The 23,907-nt window shown below is 41.5% G+C and overlaps 1 protein-coding gene across 1 annotated transcript in view; it reads left to right on the forward strand.

Annotated features, from left to right (window-relative positions):
• Positions 1–23,907, forward strand: part of LNPK (lunapark, ER junction formation factor) — a 67,843-nt gene that overhangs the window by 28,716 nt on the left and 15,220 nt on the right. The window contains exons 7-9 of the mRNA XM_073646890.1: positions 13,564–13,647; positions 13,989–14,037; positions 16,046–16,270. Coding sequence (XP_073502991.1) covers positions 13,564–13,647; positions 13,989–14,037; positions 16,046–16,270 — 358 coding nt within the window. The remainder of the gene's footprint in view (positions 1–13,563; positions 13,648–13,988; positions 14,038–16,045; positions 16,271–23,907) is intronic.

The following is a 23,907-nucleotide window of genomic DNA, read 5'->3' on the forward strand; positions in this document are numbered from 1 at the left end:
TAGGGAATTCTATTTGATTTAGGTGTTCATCAATTTCCTCTATAGTGTGGTTGGATTGGGAGTTATAAAGTTCTCTATAGTATTCTTCAAATCTGCTTGAAATCTGATCTGATTTAAGCAGCAGGCTACCCTCCCTTGTGTTAATGGTCAATATTGATGGGGACATCTGATTTTGTTGGACTATGTATGCTAAAAAATTTACTCGATTGGTTACCCAGCTCAAAGTAAGTTTGTTTTGAAAAGAAAAGTTTTTTTTTTTTTTTTCTCTGCGCTTTTTACTGCAAATGGGGGTCAGGTACTCCCTCCCTTTCCCAAGCCAATTATGTAAGGAATTATCTGAGGGATTATTTAATATATTCAGCTCCTAATAGTTTGCATTCTTTGGCAAGCCTCTGCTCCCCAATAGAGGATTCCCTTTTAATGTATGAAATCGCTGATTTAACGCATCCCCTAATATATGCTTTAAGTGTGTCCCATACTATCAATCTGTCAGGGAAGTCCCCATGGTCCGTTATGAATACTTCCACTTGATCTGGTATCCTATCATGTTCTCATATAAGGGACAACCAAAACGGATGTATGCAAAACCTCTTGGGTCTATTAGGACCCCCCAAATGAAGGGATGCTATCCCTTCATTTGGGGACCCCCCAAATGAAGCAGTGGAGTGTGATCCGATACTGTTCTTGGGAATATTCAATTTTACTTAAATCTGAAAATTCAGTACTGTTTCCAAATATATGATCAATTCTAGATAAACATCGAACAGCAGGTGTATAGCAGGAAAATTCTCTTGAGTGGGTGCTGCTGCCTCCACAAATCAGTCCAACTCACCTCCGTCATAAAAGTATGTAAGACAGTGATATCTTGACTATCAGACCTAGTGTTTGCAGGGCTCATTTTATCCAAGTGTGTATTAAACGTCGCCATTTTTAACGCCATAGTGACTAAGCCAAATTTTTCAAATCTGATGTAAATTTTGTGGCAATAACTCTGAAGTGTTTCAACATATCCCTGTGATTTTGAGATTTTTTTTTTCTCGTGACACATTGTACTTTATGTTAATGGTAAGTTTTAGGTCTATAACTTTTACATTTATATCTAAAAATATCAGACATTTGTCAAATATCTTAAAAATTAGCAATTTAGAAACTTTGTTTATACCTATAATCCAGCCGGTCCTACCACACAAAAAAAAATAACATAAGATTTACCTCATCTCTGCTTTACTTCAGCACCATTTGTAAAATGTTCTTATATTTTGTTAGGGTGGTAAAAGGTTTAAAAATGTAGCAACAATTTTTTTCATTTTTTTCAAAGAAATTTACAAAACTTTTTTTTTTTTTTTTTTCAAATTTTTTTTTTTAAGGGACCTATTTAGTTTTAATGTGACTTTGGGAGACCTATATATTGGAAAACCCCCAAAAGAGAACATTTTAAAAACTGCACCCCTCAACATTACCAAAACTGCTGTCAGGTAGTTTATTAACCTTCAAGTATTTCTCAGGACTTAACGCAAAAGATAGAAAAAAAAAAAAAGCCAGATGAATGTTTGCAAATGCACACAGGAACACAGACCTTAATTTTTGGAGACATGTCTTGTGGTCTGTTGAAACTAAACTTGAACTTTTTGGGCATAATGACCATCATTGCGTTTGTAGGAAAAAGGGAGAAGCTTGGAAGCCTAAGAACACCATCCCAGCTGTGAGACATGGAGGAGGCAGCATCATGTGGGGTTGTTTTGCTGCAGGAGGGACTGGTGCAGTTCACAAAATAGATGGCATCATGAGAAAAGAAGATTGTGACAATACTGAAGCAACATCTCAAGACATCAGTCAGGAAGTTAAAGCTTGGACGGAAATGGGTCGTCCAAATGGACAATGACCCAAAGCATACTGCCAAAATGTTAACAAAGTGGCTTAAGGATAATAAAGTCAATGTTTTGGAGTGGCCATCACAAAGCCCTGATCTCAATCCTATTGACAATTTATGGGCAAAGCTGAAAAGGCAGGTGTGAGCAAGGCGACCTACAAACCTGGATCAGTTACATCCGTTTTGTCAGGAGGAATGGGCCCAAATTCTGACCAACTATTGTGAGAAGCTTGTGGAAGGCTATCCCAAATGTTTGATCCAAGTCATTCAGTTTAAGGGCAATGGTACCAAATACTAATGAAATGTATGTAAACTTTTGACTTTGCAGTAAGTAATAAAAATGCCTTTAAACATTCTCTCTCTCTCTTTCATTCTGGCATTTGGCAAATATTAAAAATGATGGTTATCCTAATTGACCTAAAACGGGAAAGGTTTATTCTGATTTCATGTCAGATATTGAGAAAAACATGAATGTGTCTTTTTATATAGTGTATGGAAACTTCTGGTTTCAACTGTATTGGTGGTCACTAAGGGGTTAAAGTTAGGCAGCATAAATCCAGCTGATTTTAAATATGGCGATGTTGGGATACATACTGGTATTTATCATGCATACTCAGCATTAGGCTGGGTTTACAGATTGTGGTAGTGTTGCAGTTTTTCATTACACTTATTTTGTCTGCATGCAAACGTTTTCTGACCGTTTGCAGTTGTTTCTGTTTTTTTTTTTAAAGATTGAAAAAGAAAAACCTTCCATGTTGGTTATTGGAAACTTTATTGTAATTTAGTCTGCAAAATTAATCAATAACAAAGTGGTAGTTTTGCCGTTGGTTACTGAGAAGATGATACAAAAATGACAACTGATTTGGCTGGACCCCATGATACAAAATTAATGTGGACTGAACATTGACAATGTCTCTGTAAGGGAATGGCAACATAACATGACCTATAGTTGTGGCTTTTGGTATAAGGAATAGTAGTGTTGTGGTTTAATCATCTAGTATTAAGTTTTTTTTTTTTTTTTTGTCAGGGGACCAACCTCCTATTACCTGATCTAGGCAATAACTCTATTTTCATGCCTTCAGAGACCCTTTTGAAGCCATAATAATTTTCACACTTTCGACATAAAAATAAAAGCCCTAAATTACAAAGTTCCAATTATACATACATACCCGTAAGGTTCTGAAAGTTTAATTGACGATCTGATGTGTATGATGGGCTCCCAAATCTCCCCTGACAGATGATGTTTGGGGGTCATTAGAATCCGGCACTTTTAAATTCAAACTTTTTATTTTTTTTGTTCTTTCTGGAGATAAGCCGTTGCGGTCTTTCCATGGCTAGTTCTGTTCTCCACATACAGAGCGCAGGCACGCTCAGCCAACACGTAATGTAGTGTAATAATAGTAAGGATTACTTTTAAAGTTTAAGCTTTCAAAGCAGTTTAAGGTTTTTTTTTTCTTCTTTAATCCAAAGGTATTAATGGAACCTAAAGAGAGGAAAAGCATAGTGCAGTCATGGCTAAAAGTATTAAGACTGACACAAATTTTGGTTTTCACAAAGTTTGCTGCTTCAGTTGTTTTAGCTCTTGTAGTCAATGTTTCTATGGTTACTGAAATACAATTATCAGATTTTCATAACTTTTGACAAGCCAAATTTTATGTTGACCCTTATTTTTCAAGACTTCTTCCATTTACCCTGGCAGCTGGATATCTTCTGGGTGAAATCCTGACTTATGACCCTATTCTTACCTCCAGTGCTTGGAGTTTATTAGAATTTCTGTGCTTTTTTTTGTTTGTCCACTTGCTTTTTGAGGATTGACTACAGGTTCTCAATGGAATTGAGATCTGGGATGTTTTCTGGCCATGGACCCAAAGGTTAATGTTTTGTTTGCAGAGCAACTTAATTATCACTTTTTCCCTTGTGACATGGTCTCCATCATTCTGGAAAAAAGCATTGTTCATCACCAAATTACTCCTGGATCATTGAGAGAAGTTCTTGGAGGATGTTTAGATACCATTCTTTATTCATGCCATGTTCCTAGGCAAAGTTGTAAATTAGTTCACTCATGGGCTGAAAAGCAACTCCACACATGAATGGTTGAATGGTCTCAGGATGCTTTACTGTTGACATGACACAGGACTCATGGTAGCGCACATCTTCAGACAATCGGTCTACCAGATGTCCTAAAAGGTCTGAAGGGAACTTCATCAGAGAAAAAAAAAAAAAACATTTTGCTTCCCTTCTTGACACCAGGCTGCCTCCAAAAGCCTTTGCTGCACTGCGCGCAGGTGTGCTGACACCTGCCTGTTGCCATTCCGGAGCAAGCTCTACACTGGCGTTGAACTGATTCTGTAGCTGGATCTTTTTTGAGAGACGGTGTGAACACTTGCTGGACTTTTTAGGACACCATGAAGACTTTTTTTCTTACAGCAATTAAACCTTGCTTTTAAGTTTTTGATCCCTTAAGTTGTTGTTTTAGCAGCAATGTCCTTGCCTGTAAAGGGGTAAAATGTGTGACTCCTTTAAAACTTTATTCGCTGAGGTTAATGCTATTGTGGATCTGTGCTGCGGAGATGCTACATGGGAGCCTAGGACATCTCTGATTAATGAAAATTTAATATGTTCAGCATGTAGTCATGTCAGTTATGTGAGTCTACATGTATAATCATTATACAATCACTAGAACTTAATAGACAAAAAATATCAGTGATCCAAATGCATCAGCACACGGCCTAACTAGGCACGGGGGATTATAAAATGTGGAATTGCTAATAATCAAATACCTTTAGTAAAAATAAAGAACCCATCGCTTGTCACCAACTCTGAGAAGCCTGATTCACACATCAGTATTTGTATGCCGAAACCAGGACAGTCTCTAAAATACAGAACAGATGTCAATGTTTCAATTATAATTTTACTTCTTCCTGGTTTTGGCATGCAAAATACTGATGTCACTATTTCATGTGAATGAGGCCTTACAGTAGTCCAGCAACCTGCAGCCCTTTGCATACCCCAAAAAATACTTTTTACAATCCTCTTATATGGTGCGGTCTGGTCCTATGTGCACCTCCTCTTTCCACGCAATCGACCTCTTCCTGCCCTCCTTCACGTGGATGTGACCTACGTCATCCACACAGCGCCTCCCAATCTCGCTCCTAAGGCCAGAGCAAAGTACTGTAATGCGCATGTGCCAGGAGAGGACAACAAAAGTGCCGATGACCCGGAAGTAGAGATGGCGCATGCGCATTACAGTGCCTTGCTCTGCCCTGCTGAAAGCAGAGCAAAGTACACCTGCGCAGGAGCGAGATTGGGGGCGCGGTGTTGATGACACGGGACGTGTTATTCACATGAAGCAGGACAGGAGGACTTCGATTGCTGGGAGAGAGGATGGACCGAGCAAGACCAGCGACGTATGAGGGGATTATAAAAGCAATTTTTTTGGATACTCTGAGGGCGTTGAGGCTTATATGCAGGTTCCTAGACTACTGTAAAGGTGGAGGACTATTTTTATATATGGGAAACTTGGAGTCTGAGCCCAGTTTGGTGGAGTTGGTGTCTGTATAAAATGGACCAACTCAAACTCCTAAAATATATAATAAATTGGGTACAGTAGTTCAATGCAGTTTGTGGGGAATATTTTTTCATAAGAATTTGGAAAAGTTATGTACTGTCCTATAAATGTCTGTCCTATTCCTGATACTTTTAGCTGAGATGAATCTGTGCTACAGTAAATTTATCACTTAAACATGAGCCATGTATGAGGGAGTCGGAGTTTGAGTCGGTGTCATGGAAATTGAGAAGTCTGAGGTTTGACTTACCTACTCCACAGCCCTGACTTCTCCGCTGCCAAGGTAGTATTGAATCCATCCATTGTCATTTTAAACGGTTATACAAGCTGCTAATATTTCTTTATCTGGTTGAGAATAGGATGGAGGAACTTCATTCACAGCTTCTTGGAGTCTAGCAAAATATTTTTTTTCCGCACCCGCTGAAAATTAAGCTTTAACCTTTAAAGACGAGCAGGCAAGTTTCAGAAATGTTTTCCTCTTATTGAGTTTTCACAGCATTTGGAGCAAGCTAATTGCTTCTGCTAATAAATAATCTACAATCGATGCTGACAGCAGTTAATTGGCACCGAGACTTTATTCAGCAAAGCGCTTGGCTAACGACCTTCTTTAAATTAATAGCATTAAATGGTACGAGGAAATAAATCTGAGGAATTGCCTGTCATTTGCTGTCATGTCTAATAACTTCCGATAATGATGGCTGATAGATTTTTGCAGATTTCATTATTGAAGTTGCTGCATGTAATTATTCTCCTCATTATATGTAAACAATTAGCAACATTTGGTGTTTCCTTGCAATAAAGCCGTTAAATACCAGCGATACATTTCTATCCTTTTTCTTTTTAAAGAGCTGAAGTAACGAAAGATCTGGGAAAGGAGCACTGCTCTGTATTACGTGAGATGCCTGTAGAGTAGGCATGATTTCTGGAAATGGCCTAGATTTTACATGATTATTGTGAATATTTTTCTGGTTCAAACGTAGCTGTATTGCGGTCACGCTTAACAAGTATTAATCACAGTGGGTTATGTACCCCATACGCATTGGCTGATCAACCATATGATGTGTATGGAGGCCTCCCTACTCTCTCCAACAGATGAATGCCAAATCCTTTTGTTTTTAGCTGATCTGTCAACAACTTCCTCCACTGGGCCCATTGAAAACACATGAATACTTAGCAAAAATTTGTGAGCTGTGTGCCCCATTTTGATGAATTTTATGCAAAAAAAATAATTCTCAAATACCACAAGTTTAAAAGAAAAAAATAGGAAAAAATAGAAATCATGAATCGAACCCTAAGCGTCTGTTTTGGGATGTTTTCTTTTCATTATTAGGGAAACTTATCATGGTGCTTGCGCCTCATAGTTTGGGCAATTTGCCACGTTTTCCTTTTGTAAAGATGTGTGTCAAGTTTTACCTTTATCAAAACTAGTGAGAGACAGAAACACAGATGCAAACAACACAGTGAAGATAAATCTAATCCCAATGGACCCATGTTATTGCATATAGGACTAATAAAGAGAACGGGCCATCATCTTGTAACAGTAAAGGAAAGGGGGGATTGTTCCTCTGTGAAGCAGAGAAACGAAAAGATGGCCACACAAGTTCAAAATTGTAAAGAAGTAAGAAAATTCCTTTATTAACACATGTAGTAAACACAAATTACAAAGATAAATGCGGACGACAGAGTGGACACAGAGTGCTGGATCCACATGAATAAAACAATGTTAAAAACTGTGACACAGCGCCCGAAAGGTCAGCCTATATAGCAAGTGGAAATATAAGGGGGACAGCTACAGGGTCACATATATTAATAAATATATACCACCCATCAAGAATACCTTTTCCAAATTGTAGCCCCAAAACAATAATATCCCATCACAATCAAAATACACAAACAAAAGAGTTAAAACCCTTATACAGATGGAAGTAATACAAACAATTGGTCATAAATAAGCTAAAATAGCTATGTACCTGGGTAAGGCCACAAGACAGGCTCTGCTACCGTCACCCCGACGCACGTTTCGGTAGGAAAACAGTTTTCAAGGTTTTCCTACCGAAACGTGCGTCGGTGTGACGGTAGCAGAGCCTGTCTTGTGGCCTTACCCAGGTACATAGCTATTTTAGCTTATTTATGACCAATTGTTTGTATTACTTCCATCTGTATAAGGGTTTTAACCCTTTTTTTCTGGGTATTTTGATTGTGATGGGATATTATTGTTTTGGGGGTACAATTTGGAAAAGGTATTCTTGATGGGTGGTATATATTCATTAATACATGTGACCCTGTAGCTGTCCCCCTTATATTTCCACTTGCTATATAGGCTGACCTTTCGGGCGCTGTGTCACAGTTTTTAACATTGTTTTATTCATGTGGATCCAGCACTCTGTGTCCACTCTGTCGTCCGCATTTATCTTTGTAATTTGTGTTTACTACATGTGTTAATAAAGGAATTTTCTTACTTCTTTACAATTTTGAACTTATGTGGCCATCTTTTTGTTTCTCTGCTTCACAGAGGAACAATCCCCCCTTTCCTTTATCAAAACTAGAATGATGGGAAAAGGGGCTTAGTTAATTTTTTTTGCGTGAAGTACAAGTTTATGAATGTACCTCCTATAGAAGTCGCCAAAAAGTTGCATAATATAAATAAGAGCAATACTTTTTTTTTTTTATTTCGCAACCAAACCCATTCTGTGCAGTATGTCATAAGATACTCTGATTAACCCATTACAAGCTGTTATGTCCGCCTAATAGAAGATTAAACATTTATAAACAGCAATGTCCTCTTCCTTTTAGCTGCTCTGCAGGATACATAGGGCGTCTTGTTTCATATATGATAAATAGCAATAGTCCAATATAAAGTAAAGTTGAGATTCCTGGTTGAAGAGAGGAAAGTTGTTGCCTTATTTGCATCTTGCTGATTCACTGCTCATTGGGATGCATCATGTTTGTGAATCTGTTCTAATCGTACAGATCTAAGCACAAGGCTTCATTTACCATTCTAATGCTGTATGGAATTATACCCATCACTGTTGGTACATGCCAACCTCACCAGATTTTCATCTCACAGTGGTAAAGTGAAACTAAAACCTGCATCCCTCTAAGGGCTAAGATTTTCTTAGTTGCTGAACAGCACAGCTCCGTCAACCGCACAGTGGCTGCAGTGGTGTACTGCAGGGTCACCCCTATTTATTCAAATAGGGGTGGATGGGCAGTACCCGGCCGTGACCCCTATGCAGTGCAGTTGACAGAGCTATGCTATGCCGCTCTGTAACTGATCACATCCAGCCGGCACCAGGTACAGCTGATCGGTGTGCATGCTGCTTTGCACCTGGTATTGTATTGATGACCTAACCTAAGGATGGGCTATCAGTATTAAAGTACCAGACAACCCCATTTTAATGAATTTGCCTGATCTTACTACAGTCCCTTTTGTGTTTCTACCCTTTTAACCTACTGTGACAATACAGCCTATAATCTTAATTAGCTAGACGATTAGATTTGTTAATCCAAGAGAAATGCCCTATTGTGTTCAAATTGACTTTGTATATGTTTATATATTTCTAAAGATTATCTCATTTTGGGTTTACAAACAATGTTGTTAGCTAATATGCTAATTACATATTGTACTAAAAGCCATATGAATGTTGATTTAAAGAGCCTACAGTATACCAACTATGTAAATTGATTATCTTAAACAATGAGATTTGAGGTTGCCCTCTCCCCCCAACCTTTGACTGATGACCTTACACAGATGTAAATATAAACAGGGATGTCTGTAGCATGGTAAAAAGCAGAATCAAAGAGCATCAGAAAGACTTTACACAAGGAGAATGAGAGACCTCCTTCAGGACAGCAGATGGATTGCACGGCATTATGCAAAGAGACAGATTTGAATTATATATGATTCTAGCCTAAGTGTACCGTCCCTGACTGGAAAGATTCGGATCTGCTCCATTAATCATCAGCGAGACCATGGATACGTTTGGGGAGTCCAGGAGAGGACGAAGAAGTAACCTGGCCCCATTGATATATTGTATTGGGGCTGCTAGGAGGGACCCACCGGTCGCCTAGAACCCATGGAGACATTTGGAGTTTCCAGGAGGGACCCACCGGTCATCTGGCCCCATGGAAACTCTCAGGGAGACCAGGGTGGGACCCTTTGGTCTCCTAGCCTTGTACCTCGATGGACTGGTAGCTTGCCGCTACCTCATCTCTGTGGGGGCCCGCCAGAAACGGGGGGCCACTGGTTGAGGTAGTTAGCCCTGGAAGTTTCCAAAGTCTCAGCTCTTCTATCCCAGGCGGGCGGAGAAGGAAGGGTGAGACTGTGTAATGTTGTACCATCTTGGGTATTTGATGGGACTGTTCTGTGTGTTTGTCTGCTTTGTGGTTCAATAAAGTATTGCCACGCTGTTGTACCCTCACCCTGTGTTTGAGTAGCGTTACGCCCACGGGAGACCCCGGTTCTTCACACGTACCTAATCCTGATGTTTCAGTGTGACACTATGCCCGCTGTCTTGTGGTTATATTTGACTTTTTTCCTTCATTAAAACTACATCCAATCACTCGGATACTCTTATCACCTACAAGTCAAAAACTTCTGTCTCTGATTCATTTTCATCTTGATTATTGTAACTCGCTAATTGTTCTTACCCTCACTAAATGCTCCCCTCTCCAATCTATCCTGTAGCCAGGCTCCTTGCTATCCATCTGCTACACTGATGCTTCCATTCTGTGCCAGTCATTGCACTTGCTACCCATCTGCTATGGAATACAACAAACTTTTCACTCTCACCCACAAAGCTCTCTACAGTGTGGCACTACCCTCCATGTCGTCCCTCGTCTGTCTACTGCCCTACATGTGCTCCCTGTTCTTCTAATTAACTTAGATTAACATCCTACATAATCTGAACCTCTCATTCCTGTCTCCAAGACTTTTCTTGTGGTGTTCCAGTTTTGTTGAATGTACACCCTCAGACATTCTGATTTTAAAAGATTTGATAGATTTTTTTTTTTTATCCTAAGGTTATGTGATATAAAGGTCTTATAAATGGAGTCCCACCTCATGGGCTGCCACCTCTCTACTCAGTGGCAGTCAGAAAGCACCCAGAGTAGGGAAATGAGGGACCCTCATTCTGGATGTAGATGTGAAGCCCAGCCATGGGTTTTGCATCAGTCAGTCTGCTCTCGTGAGACAACCCTTTAATTCCCAGTGTCCAGAGTTTTAATTATGCCATAAAACCACATCTAACTGGTCTGTTCTCAAGTCCTACATTTTTCTTTTGTGGTAAATGACCATATTCTGTTTCCCCCACGATCTGTGCACTCGGTAGCACTTTGTATCTGGACATTATATAGAGATTGGCTGATCCTGGATTCAAATCCCACCAAGGACAACCTCTGCAAGGAGTTTGTATTGTGGAATCTAGATTGTGAGCCCCAATGGGGACCGTGTCAATAATATCTGTAAAGCACTGTGAAATTAATGGCGCTATATGACAGGCTCATGCAGCTTTACATGGATACCCTTTTTATGAAGATGACTGGACCATATAACACAAGCACTTATTTCTTACTTTGTCTGACCTATTTTCTCAATGGATTGTAAACTCATGTGAGCATAGTCTTCACTTGTCATTGAATTGTGGAATTATGTAGTACTCTGTAATGTCTGATATGGGTTGTAAATGAACCCTCTGATTTGTAAAGTGCCGGCGATTACGTTAGGGGTATATGAAAGTTCTTATTAAATCATAGTTATAACGCATTCAATCCAATGTGCACCATATTGTTGGGTGTGCGAAAAGGTAGTTCACCTAGGCAGTGGCTTACAGGTGTGGATCCTTGTGGGCATGATGTGTTCTTGTGCGGGAATTCTGCGCAAATTGTACAGTAAGATACCCCAGAGTATCTGCTTCTTGTGCTATATACCCTGCTCAAAAAAATAAAGGGAACACTTAAACAGACTATAACTCCAAGTAAATCAAACGTCTGTGAAATCAAACTGTCCACTTAGGAAGCAACACTGATTGACAATCAATTTCACATGCTGTCGTGCAAATGGAATAGACAATAGATGGAAATTATTGGCAATTATCAAGACACCCTCAATAAAGGAGTGGTTCTGCAGGTGGGGACCACAGACCACATCTCAGTACCAATGCTTTCTGGCTGATGTTTTGGTCACTTTTGAATGTTGATTGTGCTTTCACACTCGTGGTAGCATGAGATGGACTCTGCAACCCACAGAAGTTGCTCAGGTAGAGCAGCTCATCCAGGATGGCACATCAATGCGAGCTGTGGCAAGAAGGTTTGCTGTGTCTGTCACCGTAGTGTCCAGAGGCTGGAGGCGCTACCAGAAGACAGGCCAGTACACTAGGAGACGTGGAGGGGGCCGTAGGTGGGCAACAACCCAGCTGCTGGACCGCTACCTCTGCCTTTGTGCAAGGAGGAGCAGGAAGAGCACTGCCAGAGCCCTGCAAAATGACCTCCAGCAGGCCACAAATGTGCATGTGTCTGCACAAATGGTTAGAAACCGACTCCATGAGGGTGGTATGAGGGCCCGACGTCCACAGATGGGGGTTGTGCTCACAGCCCAACAACGTGCAGGACGCTTGGCATTTGCCACAGAACAACAGGATTGGCAAAGTGACCACTGGCGCCCTGTGCTCTTCACCGATGAAAGAAAGTTCACACTGAGCACATGTGACAGACGTGACAGAGCGATCTGCTGCCTGCAACATCCTTCAGCATGACCGGTTTGGCAGTGGGTCAGTAATGGTGTGGGGTGGCATTTCTTTGGAGGGCCGCACTGCCCTCCATGTGCTCGCCAGAGGTAGCCTGACTGCCATTAGGTACCGAGATGAGATCCTCAGACCCCTTGTGAGACCATAAGCTGGTGCGATTGGCCCTGGGTTCCTCCTAATGCAGGACAATGCCAGACCTCATGTGGCTGGAGTGTGTCAGCAGTTCATGCAAGATGAAGGCATTGAAGCGATGGACTGGCCCGTCCGTTCCCCAGACCTGAATCCGATTGAGCAAATCTGGGACATCATGACTCGCTCCATCCACCAACCTCATCAGGAGCATGCCCAGGCTTTGCAGGGAGGTCATACAAGCACCTGGAGGCCACAGATGGGGGTTGTGCTCACAGCCCAACACCTTGCTGGATGCTTGGCAGTTACCACAGAACACCAGGAGTGGCAAAGTCGCCACTGGCGCCCTGTGCTCTTCACAGATGAAATAAGGTTCACACTGAGCACATGTGACAGACGTGACAGAGTCTGGAGATGCCGTGGAGAGCGATCTGCTGCCTGCAACATCCTTCAGCATGACCAGTTTGGCAGTGGGTCATTAATGGTGTGGGGTGGCATTTCTTTGGAAGGCCGCACAGCCCTCCATGTTCTCGCCAGAGGTAGCCTGACTGCCATTAGGTACCGAGATGAGATCCTCAGACCCCTTGTGAGACCATATGCTGGTGCGGTTGGCCCTGGGTTCCTCCTAATGCAGGACAATGCCAGACCTCATGTGGCTGGAGTGTCAGCAGTTCCTGCAAGATGAAGGCATTGAAGCTATGGACTGGCCCGTCCCTTCCCCAGACCTGAATCCAATTGAGCACATCTGGGATATCATGTCTCGCTCCATCCACCAACGTCACGTTGCACCACAGACTGTCCAGGAGTTGGCAGATGCTTTAGTCCAGGTCTGGGAGGAGATCCCACAGGAGACCATCCGCAACCTCATCAGGAGCATGCCCAGGCGTTGTAGGGAGGTCATACAGGCACGTGGAGGCCACACACAATACTGAGCCTCATTTTGACTTGTTTTAAGGACATTACATCAAAGTAGGATCAGCCTGCAGTGTGTTTTTCCACTTTAATTTTGGGGGTGACTCCAAATCCAGGCCTCCATTGGTTAATAAATTTGATTTCCATTGATGATGATTTTTTTCAATGAGAATATTTCATTCATTCAGATCTAGGATGTGTTATTTGAGTGTTCCCTTTTATTTTTTTTGAGCAGTGTATTTGTTTTCATTGCCATTGAATTGTTTACACAAAATGGTTTTTCGTTATAACACCTTATGTAAGTAATACTTCTTCAAGCCCTATTTGTCTGTTTTATATCTCAGCTTGAAGAAGTGATGGAGAAAGAAACTTACAAAGCAGCTAAACTTATTCTGGAAAGGTTTGATCCAGATTCAAAGAAAATAAAGGTAAGTGTACTGTCAATATTGTACTGAAAGGTGCAAGGGAAACTAAAAGGATAGTGCTACAGCTTTACCAGTCAACTGTAAATAGCAACTTCTTTGTTCATATTTATATCCTTTTGTTGCTTATTATTTGTGCTCTGAAAAAAATGTTCCCTTTTGCAAGACCATCCCTCTTTTAAATCCTTTTTTTTTTTTTAATTACTCCTATCTAATCACAGGCAAACATATATCTCTTGCACTTATTGCAATTATTTTTTATTTTCTGGGATTATCCTGCAGTACATATCTACATTTTTTTTTATACTAGTGACTTATTTAATTATTTTTTATTTTTGCACTTGAAGGAACTTGAAACTCCTGCTGGCATACCTAACACTCCAAGCCAAGGTCAAGGTACATATCTATACATAAATTGTGCCTTATGTACAAGAACTGTGTAAAATTCTTAGTAACTAATGAAATACATGCCCATAGTTTTAAGGAATGTAAGTTGTATTAAGCTCACTGTGAGCTGTTTTTTGAAAGTTTTTGGTCCCGATTCATCAGAGCTTTTACGCCAGAAAGCTGGGGAGGGGGCAGGGCAGGTCTATGCCTGTCCATTAAATTCATTTCAAGTGTTGGCATTTCTTACACCAAATGTAATGTTACTCCAGCCTTTTTTTTTTTTTTTTTTGAAACCTTGGGGGTTCCTCATTGATGGGCCCTGCTGATGGCGATATTGTAAGAATTATCCATTCTCTTCCTTTCCCTTCTTTCACTTCCCCAATTCCCCAATGTTCCTAGTGTATGTTTTTAAAAAAATATTTGGGTGTATTGTATCCCCTTCCCTTTAAAAAAAAAAAAAAAACAAACCCGAAAATAATCTGACGAAGAATTGTCCATACTTGAGCTCCAGCATCTAAGGTGTTAATTACGCCAAGCATACTTATTGGCTTATTGGTTAGTTATCAGCTATGTAGAGCTATATCTGTATATATAGTCACCCGCTGTGATTGAAAACGTTGCATATATATATATATATATTAGTTCACTAATGCTATTCACTGGCAAAGTATAAAGGTCATTAAACATGCTCTCGCACATGCGCTCCTAAGTGACAGTGCCGTGTCCTTGTATAAGATCAGAACAGTTGCTAAGGTGAAATTACTGTGAACTTTGGAAGAATATCTCAGGACAATCTTATGCTGAGCATTTGATACATGTATGTACTTGACATTTAATTATGTTCTTCATCAAACAGCACGTACTTAACGTGTATTTGCCTCTAGCAGTACTAGAGAATGCCTTTACTAAATTAAATGAATGCTTTTCTTTTGTAGCCTTTTTTAGCTATATAGACTATCAATGATCTGTGTAATATAAATTTAAATTCAAGCTCTTTAAAGGATTATTTCTAGCATTAGAAGTTATAGTCCATCCATACCACCCCCAGCGATCCTAAGAACTCCGCTCTGGAGCGATGGGAATGGGACTCTGAGGGTCTGGAACAATTGTAGTCCGGGTATTTCAGAGTCCCATTCCCATAGCCCCAGAGCCGCACTCTTGGGATCACTAGAAGTAGCATGGATAGAGGATAATTTGCAACTCTGGGAATAATACTGTAAATTGGTTTTGGTTGTGTGTTTTATTAAATTTACATTTCCAGAGAGATGTGACTATTTTGTACTGATTTTTATGGTCTTCACAAGACTGTGTTGCTCACAGGTTATTGATGCGGAGTGGCCTAAACACATGCCCCCATAGTCTTGTGAGCACCACAAAAATTTGCACTAAATAAAAAGGCTCTGGAATTGTATGGCGGACGTTAAACAACAAGCAAAACCCTGAATACTCAGGTGGGCGGATGGAATAAAATAAGACTAAAAAATTGGCTACATTTGTCCTGGTGTCAAGTTCTCTTTATCTAAAAAATAAATAAATAATAATAATAAAAAAAAATCTTGCAGTTCTATGAAATGCACCAAAAACCACTTCAATGAAAAACTGCATGTAAAATCTAAGTTTTTATGCAGATGGTATAACAATGCAGTTTTCAATTCCAAGCAGCTTTTGTATCTTTAAGTCAAAGGGGGGAAAATTGTCGCCCATTGTCCTCAAAATTAATGTAATGAATGCATAAATCAATAGAAAACCTATCGTAACACTTTCTGACATTTAGGGGAAATTAGTATTTTTGCTATTGAGATGAATCTATAATAAAGTAATGCTAAGGATCATACTTGCTGCAGTTTGTCTATTGTAGTGTATTCACAGCCTTCTTTTTGCGCTTCTAGTTTGGCACCATTCCTTTTTTCATCCTCTTTGTGACCGGTTTTACAGTGTTACTTGATCTCTATTACTTGCTTTCAGCAGGGTGTAAAGAATCATTAAATTTCTTATGTACTGTACACACTTCCCTCAGATCTGCGCCAGAGGACGGCAGCTCAAAGAAATCTAAGTGTGTCTACCCCAGTAAACACAAGCCAGGGAACTTCCCAAGTTCCTGGGATGTTGGCGGCAACTCCAGGTCTTCAAAGGGACACTTCTGCTCCTGGTGGACCCCCTGAGCGGACTGTTCAGCCAGGATTACAGTCAGGCCTCGTACCGAGACGCCCGGGATCGCCTGCCACTGCAATATCTGGAATGGGTAAACAGAGCACTTACTGTTATTTACAGTTTATATACTTTTCTCTGGTTACCAATAAACCAGGTAATATTCAGACACCATGGAAATGGCATTTCATTTGGAAATGGGAGCACGGTTATCTGATTAAGCAGGAGTTCCATATTCAATTAGCCATAACTCTTTACAGCTGGCACCTTGTGATACTGAAGCCTATTGCTCCCGCTCGTTTAGCTGTTATGGCTTCTTTGTTTAAATGGCAATAAAACTTTGCAGTGTTCTGTAGTCAACGATATATAACCTACCTTTTTACAGCCCCGGGTTTAGGAAAGCTTCAGATTTATATGGATCCGTTATAAAGGCAAACACGTCTAGAATATATATTCTTACTTTTACAAATACCTGTAGTGTTTTTTTTTTTTTTTCTCCCTAAGCTTTTATCTATAGATCTTATAAGAACAGATCAATCTAGGAACTCTGACTGTGTAGACTGATAGTGAGGTTAAGAAGTTTTCAGCATTTTTTAATTGGCTTTATTTGAGCAGGCCTCTGTACTTTTATTGCGTGCTTTACATATTGCATTTCTTTAGTTTCACTTTGGTTAGCGCTTTGCTTTCTGCCTATATATATATATATATATATATATATATATATATATATATATATATATATATATATATATATATATATATATATATATATATATATATATATATATATATATATATATATATATATATATATATTATATTTTCTTATTTGTTCAATTTTTTTTTTCTAAAGTTTGTAGGTTTGCTAAAAATGGTTTGCAACTTTTTGATCTCAGAAAGCTGGGGTGAAAAAGCAAACTACTTTGGATAAATTCCCATGGAATTTAGGCTGATCGCCTCCATACCACGCCACATTGATGCAGCAATTGATGCAAAAGGAGCCCGACCAAGTATTGAGCGCATTGACTGAACATACATTTCAGTAGGCCAACATTTCGGATTTTAAAATAATTTTTCAAGCTATTTATAAAGTATTCTAATTTACTGAGATAATGACTTGTGTTTTCATTGGCTGTAAGCCATAATCATCAACATTAACAGAAATAAACACTTGAAATAGATCCCTCCTGTGTGTAATGACTCATATTATATAGTTTCACTTTTTGTATTGAACTGAAAGAAATTAACTTTTTGATATTCTAATTTAGTGAGATGCACCTGTACATACAGAGAGCGAGAAGCACCCACATACATGCACCTATGTATATTCACATGGGTATGATTTTGCGCTGCTTCTGTGCCAAAATCTGTCAAATGTCACAGCAATTCACATCACAGAAATGGGGATTCTGCAACTCCATCTTCATGCATCCACACTGCATGTACATCTGTGGCAAAAATCTGAGGTTCAGCGTTTGATTTTTGCTATGGAAATACACACTATAATGCGAATTCTGGCATCCGGGGGGCCTATTGTAATTACCTGGCCCCTGCGACGTCATTAACAGGGTCCTGCAAATATTTGTGCTTAACTCCTCCTAGAATTTACTAATATGCAGTGGTTTTGTGCATTAAACACACTCAGTTAAAATGGATTCACATCATATAATAGTGGTTTGCAGTCTGTTTTGCAACTTTTTTTTATCAAGTATGTGTCCTTCCCCTGTAAGGAGAATGAATGGCACTGCTGAATTGCCTGGCCATTGTGTGCTTGGACACTTGCTGTGAGGAGAGCAGCTGGGAAGCTGGCCGGTTTCTAACCCGAGTAGCAGATGACAGTTTTGGCTAACCTTTGCATATATGCATCCAACCAGTATTAGCGTTTTACATGGCATTATGAGTTGCACACATTTATATCGAGTTCCAGTTCAGACCTATAAAATATTGCTTGCTAGCCATCAAAATGGGTTAAAAATGTCTAAATACATTTTTCAGCCCCTGAACAATTTCTCGCCCATACCCCAGGGCTGGAAGTTTTCCCTATCTGCTTCATTTAGCAAGTATATATTTTTGTCATTAAGACACGGAAAGCAGCATCTTGTGGTCATTAGGTGGTTCCTGTTCACATTTCATAGGACTTTGTGGAGGGAAAATCAATTGTAAGATTCCTTGCTACTGTGATCCCATATGTTGGAAAATTAATAACCAGCAGGTAGTTGAGAGTATGCCAAGCCTACAGAAATGACCAGTAGTCCTATGATGATTGCGCTGATGTTTATATTAATTACTGTTGTCGGTAACAGCGGGAATAACAAGATGCATGGCTGGCGAGGCGCATGCATCCGAAGACCATCTTAAGGAAGAAGATTTTAGTTATGTGCTTCCTGATACTGGGATTCATTTTTATGCACCAAAAATGTTTAACCCCTTCCCGACCCGTGTCACACCGTTTGTGACATGGAAAACAGTTCGTTCCCGACCCATGTCACAGCGTCTGTGACATGGAGGGAAAGACCCCCTGCAGCGCCTGCGAGCGGGGTCGCTCAGGTGTCACAGTTGCTACTGCAACTGGACATCCTGAAGTCGACCCCCCGGGGGGTGGATTAACCCCCCCGTGCCTGGGACCCCTCCGATTGGCTGTTTCATTTTCACTTTTAATGAAACTGCCAATCGGTATGAATTAAATATTTCACCAATGAAAATTGGTGTAATATTTAAATCTGGGCATGGCCTGATGCTTACAGCATCAGCCATTGGCTGGGGGGAGTGTCACCTCTGTCCCCCCCTCCCCCCAGATCTGATTGGGGGGCTAGCGTCACATGGATACTAGCCCCAATCAGATGTGGAGGGAGTTTTTAATGATGGCCGCAACTGCCCGTCCATGGATCGGGTGCCGGCCGTTGTGGACCCTCTGCTGCTGCCTCCTGTGGACCCTCTGCTGCTGCCCCCCCGTGGACCCTCTGCAGCTGCCCCCCCGTGGATCGCCTGCTGCCGCCGCTGATCGCCTGCTGCCGCCGCTGATCTGCATCAGGTAGTATTGCCCCCGCTCCCCCCCGACCCCCCCTCCACTCCACCCTGCCCCCCCCTCCACCCCCGACCCCCCCTCCACTTTCATACCTGCACCCCGACCTCCGCTCCCTCTGCTCCCTCTCCCACGTCTTCATCCACCGGCTGCTGCTCTCCTTCTGACAGCCGGTGGACTGTGATCACAGCAGCAGCAGGCTCAGTGTAAATGCCCTGCTCCTGTGATCAAACCCACCATCCCCCAGTCCCAGTGATATCACCCCCCACCTCCCAATAATCACCCCTCCCCCAGTGTTCACCCCCCCTGTCCCCAGTGTTCACCCCCCCTGTCTCCAGTGTTCACTCCCCATCCCCAGTGTGCACCCCCCCATCCCAGTGATCATCCCCCCCCCCCCCGCAAACCCAGTGATCACCCCCCTTGCTGCTGCCGGCTCCTGCCCCAGTGATCACCCCCCTTGCTGCTGCCGGCTCCTGCCCCAGTGATCACCCCCCTTGCTACTGCCGGCTCCTGCCCCAGTGATCACCCCCCTTGCTGCAGCTGCTGGCTCCTCCATCTCTTCAGCCCCCCCCCGTACGCCTGACAGCCCCCGTACGCCTGACAGCCCCCGTACGCCTGACAGCCCCCGTACGCCTGACAGCCCCCGTACGCCTGACAGCCCCCGTACGCCTGACAGCCCCCGTACGCCTGACAGCCCCCGTACGCCTGACAGCCCCCGTACGCCTGACAGCCCCCGTACGCCTGACAGCCCCCCTACGCCTGACAGCCCCCCTACGCCTGACAGCCCCCTACGCCTGACAGCCCCCACACGTGACTGCAGAAGGTTACACCAAGCACACACACACACACACACACACACACACACACACACACACACACACACACACACACACACACGTACACTCACACTATAATAAAGTTTTGATTTTTTTTTTTTTTTTTTACACACGCACACAGCACACAAAATGTCCCGCCCGTCCCACTCATCCCAGTCTAGGGCGTACTCAGCTTAGTAGGCTATGTCAGGTTGGTGTGTGTGTTGTAGTGTGTGTGTGTGTGTGTGTGTGTGGTGTATACACTACAATATACCACACCGCACACCAACCTGACATACACTACACAATGGTGTCCACTAACAAATTGGAACCATGTTGCGTTTGGAGAGTCCCTGTGTGCCCAAACATTGGAGCTCCCCAACAAGTGACCCCATTTTGGAAACTAGACCCCCCAAGGCACCTATCTAGATGCATAGTGAGCACTTGAAACCCCCAGGTGCTTCACAAATTGATTCATAAAAATGAAAAAGTGGAAAAAAAAACACTTTTTTATTTTTACGGATTAATTTGTGAAGGACCTGGGGGTTCCAAGTGCTCACTATGCATCTAGATAGGTGCCTTGGGGGGTCTAGTTTCCAAAATGGGGTCACTTGTGGGGGAGCTCCAATGTTTGGCCACACAGCGGCTCTCCAAACGCAACATGGTGTCTTCTAACAATTTGAGCCGACAATTTGTTAGCGGACACCATGTTGCTTTTGGAGAGCCGCTGTGTGCCCAAACATTGGAGCTCCCCCACAAGTGACCCCATTTTGGAAACTAGACCCCCCAAGGCACCTATCTAGATGCATAGTGAGCACTTGGAACCCCCAGGTGCTTCACAAATTGATTCATAAAAATGAAAAAGTGGAAAAAAAAACACTTTTTTATTTTTACGGATTAATTTGTGAATGACCTGGGGGTTCCAAGTGCTCACTGTGCATCTAGATAGGTGCCTTGGGGGGTCTAGTTTCCAAAATGGGGTCACTTGTGGGGGAGCTCCAATGTTTGGCCACACAGCGGCTCTCCAAACGCGACATGGTGTCCGCTAACAAATTGAATGGAAAATCGGCTCAAATTGTTAGCGGACACCATGTTGCGTTTGGAGAGCCCCTAATGTGCCTAAACAGTGGAGCTCCCCCACAAGTGACCCCACTTTGGAAACTAGACCCCCCAAGGCACCTATCTAGATGCATAGTGAGCACTTGGAACCCCCAGGTGCTTCACAAAATGATCTGTGAAAACAAAAAAGTACTTTTTTTTTCACAAAAATTTTCTTTTAGCCTAAATTTTTTAATTTTCACATGGGTAACAGGATAAAATGCATCCTAAAATGTATTGGTCAATTTCTCCTGAGTACACTGATACCTCATATGTGGTCGTAAACCACTGTTTGGGCACATGACAGGGCTCAGAAGAGAAGGAGCGCAATTTGACTTTTGGAGCTAATTTTCCATTCAAAAAGTAAAATGGCGTTCCTTCCCTTCTGAGCCCTGCCGTGTGCCCAAACAGTGGTTTATGACCACATATGAGGTATCAGTGTACTAAGGAGAAATTGACCAACAAATTTTAGGATGCATTTTATCCTGTTACCCATGTGAAAATTAAAAAATTTAGGCTAAAAGAAAATTTTTGTTAGAAAAATAAAAATGTTCATTTTTTTCTTCCATGTGGCTTTAGTTCCTGTGATGCACCTGAAGGGTTAATAATCTTCTTGAATGTAGTTTTGAGTAGCTTGAGGGGTGCAGTTTTTGGAATGGTGTCACTTTTGGGTGTTTTCTGTCATGTACACCCCTCAAAGGGACTTCAAATGTGATGTGGTCACTAAAAAAAATGGCTTTGCAAATTTTGCTGGAAAAAAGAAAATTTGCTGATGAACTTTGAACCCTTCTAACTTCCTACCAAAAATTTTTTTTTTTTCAAAAATTGTGCTGATGTAAAGTAGACATGTGGGAAATGTTATTTATTAACTATTTTGTGTCACATCACTCTCTAGTTTAGCAGAATAAAAATTCAAAATTTGAAAATTGCAAAATTTTTCCCATATTTTTGATTTTTTCACAAATAAACGCAAATATTATCGACCTAAATTTAATACTAACATGAAGCCCAATATGTCACGAAAAAACAATCTCAGAATCGCTAGGATCCGTTGAAGTGTTCCAGAGTTTTTACTTCGTAAAGGGACACTGGTCAGAATTGACAAAAATGCCAAGGTCTTTAGGGTCAAAATAGGCTGGGTCCTGAAGGGGTTAAGCTGTTCAGATCCTTATTTGATTAGTTCGTCCTCTTTGGTGGGGCTAATATTGTTGCCCAAAAGAAGCGGGAGGAGGCCAGGGAACGGGACTCAGCGGTGCAGAGAGACAGGTACTTGTAGTGGAGGAATAATGATGTAGCAGGTTCTTTTGCTAGGGATGGTACAGAGAGGATACTTCTAATGTGTGTAAAGTGAAGATTTGAAGTGACAGGACGTCGTTCATCTCTGAATCAGTCCTGTGCAGGATTCTGTATTGACTTGTCCTCAGTCGTTCTACTGAGGCTTTTGTTGTGCGTTATAGCAGCAGCTTGGTCTTTCGTTCAGATCGGGTCGCTCTGACCATGCTAGTTCATCGGCTTCTGCATGACCCAATCTGTATGAAAGTTCAAGCTGCTACAATAACAAATCTCCCTGTATATACCATTTGATGTTTGTGCACATTTATGTAGTACACAGGATAATAAGGGACTCTTATGATATGCTGTAGTTGCAGAACAGATGTTATAATAGCTGATGTTCTGTAGGCGTAATATAAAATAAACTATCACACATTATCTTGTTTGTACCAGTCACATATTATCCTGTACGTGATGTCCTGCCACCTGGTGCAGGATTTTGTATGGACAAGTCTGTGGTTGTTCTGCTGAGGCTTCTTGCGCATTATTGCAGCAGCTTGATCTTTCATGCAGATCAGGTCACCCTGACCATGTGAGATCATCGGCTTCTGAGTGACCCAATTTTGTATGAAAGTTCAAGCAGCTGCAGTAACTCACATGAAGCCTCAGCCGAACAACCACAGACCTGTCATACAGGATCCTGTGCGGGGCTGATCCTGCACACTGTGTACTGTATAAATGTGCACAGACGTCTGATATGTACACGTATATACAGGATGATTCATGACTCTTATATCATGTACTATCAGCTGCTTTCGTTATTTTAGAATTTAAGTGTACATTTGTTCTCCTGCCTTCCAGATCCTAGTTAATTTTCTAGTTTTTTTAATTTTTTTTATTACACCGGGTAATGAGAAAGACTATTCAAAAATAAAGTCTCATCCTTAGCAGGCAGTGTGGTGCCATAGTAGGGTGTTTGTAGGATCAGGACACAGGTTGGGGGTCCCTCTTTCTGGAATCTGTGGTCTGACTGTGTATGGCCACAACTTTGTGCAAAAAGCTAACAATTTTTTTTTTCTAATTTTCCCCTAAGTTGTGGCCATTTTCCATATGTATTTAACGTTAAAGAGAACCTGGCTGTCGGGACCTTTTTACAATTCTAGTTTGGAGCACAGGGGATTTCTAAACCTCTCCCTATACGAGTTTTGTGTTTCTGCATTATCTTGAATAAAGGGTCTGTCAAACAGTCAGTGACTGGCCCCTCTGTCTGGGGTACGTCCTCATACTTATGCACCTGTCAAATTTTGTTTGAATGCAGATTGCACATTTTGTGTTAGTACAATAAACCTCATTTCAAGGCAGAAACATTACTGTGTCCAACAGTTATTACATATATCAAACTGAAATAGCTGTTGCAAAAACACCAATTTTTATAAAACATTAAGCTTAAGATTAATAGGGGTGCCCAAACTTTTTCATATAACTGTATAAGACCTGCATAAAATCTGATAGTATAGTATATAG

Source organism: Phyllobates terribilis, unplaced genomic scaffold (genome assembly GCF_046119375.1).
Source record: "Phyllobates terribilis strain yellow unplaced genomic scaffold, ASM4611937v1 Scaffold_9__5_contigs__length_417890890, whole genome shotgun sequence".
NCBI classification, from domain to species: domain Eukaryota; kingdom Metazoa; phylum Chordata; class Amphibia; order Anura; family Dendrobatidae; genus Phyllobates; species Phyllobates terribilis.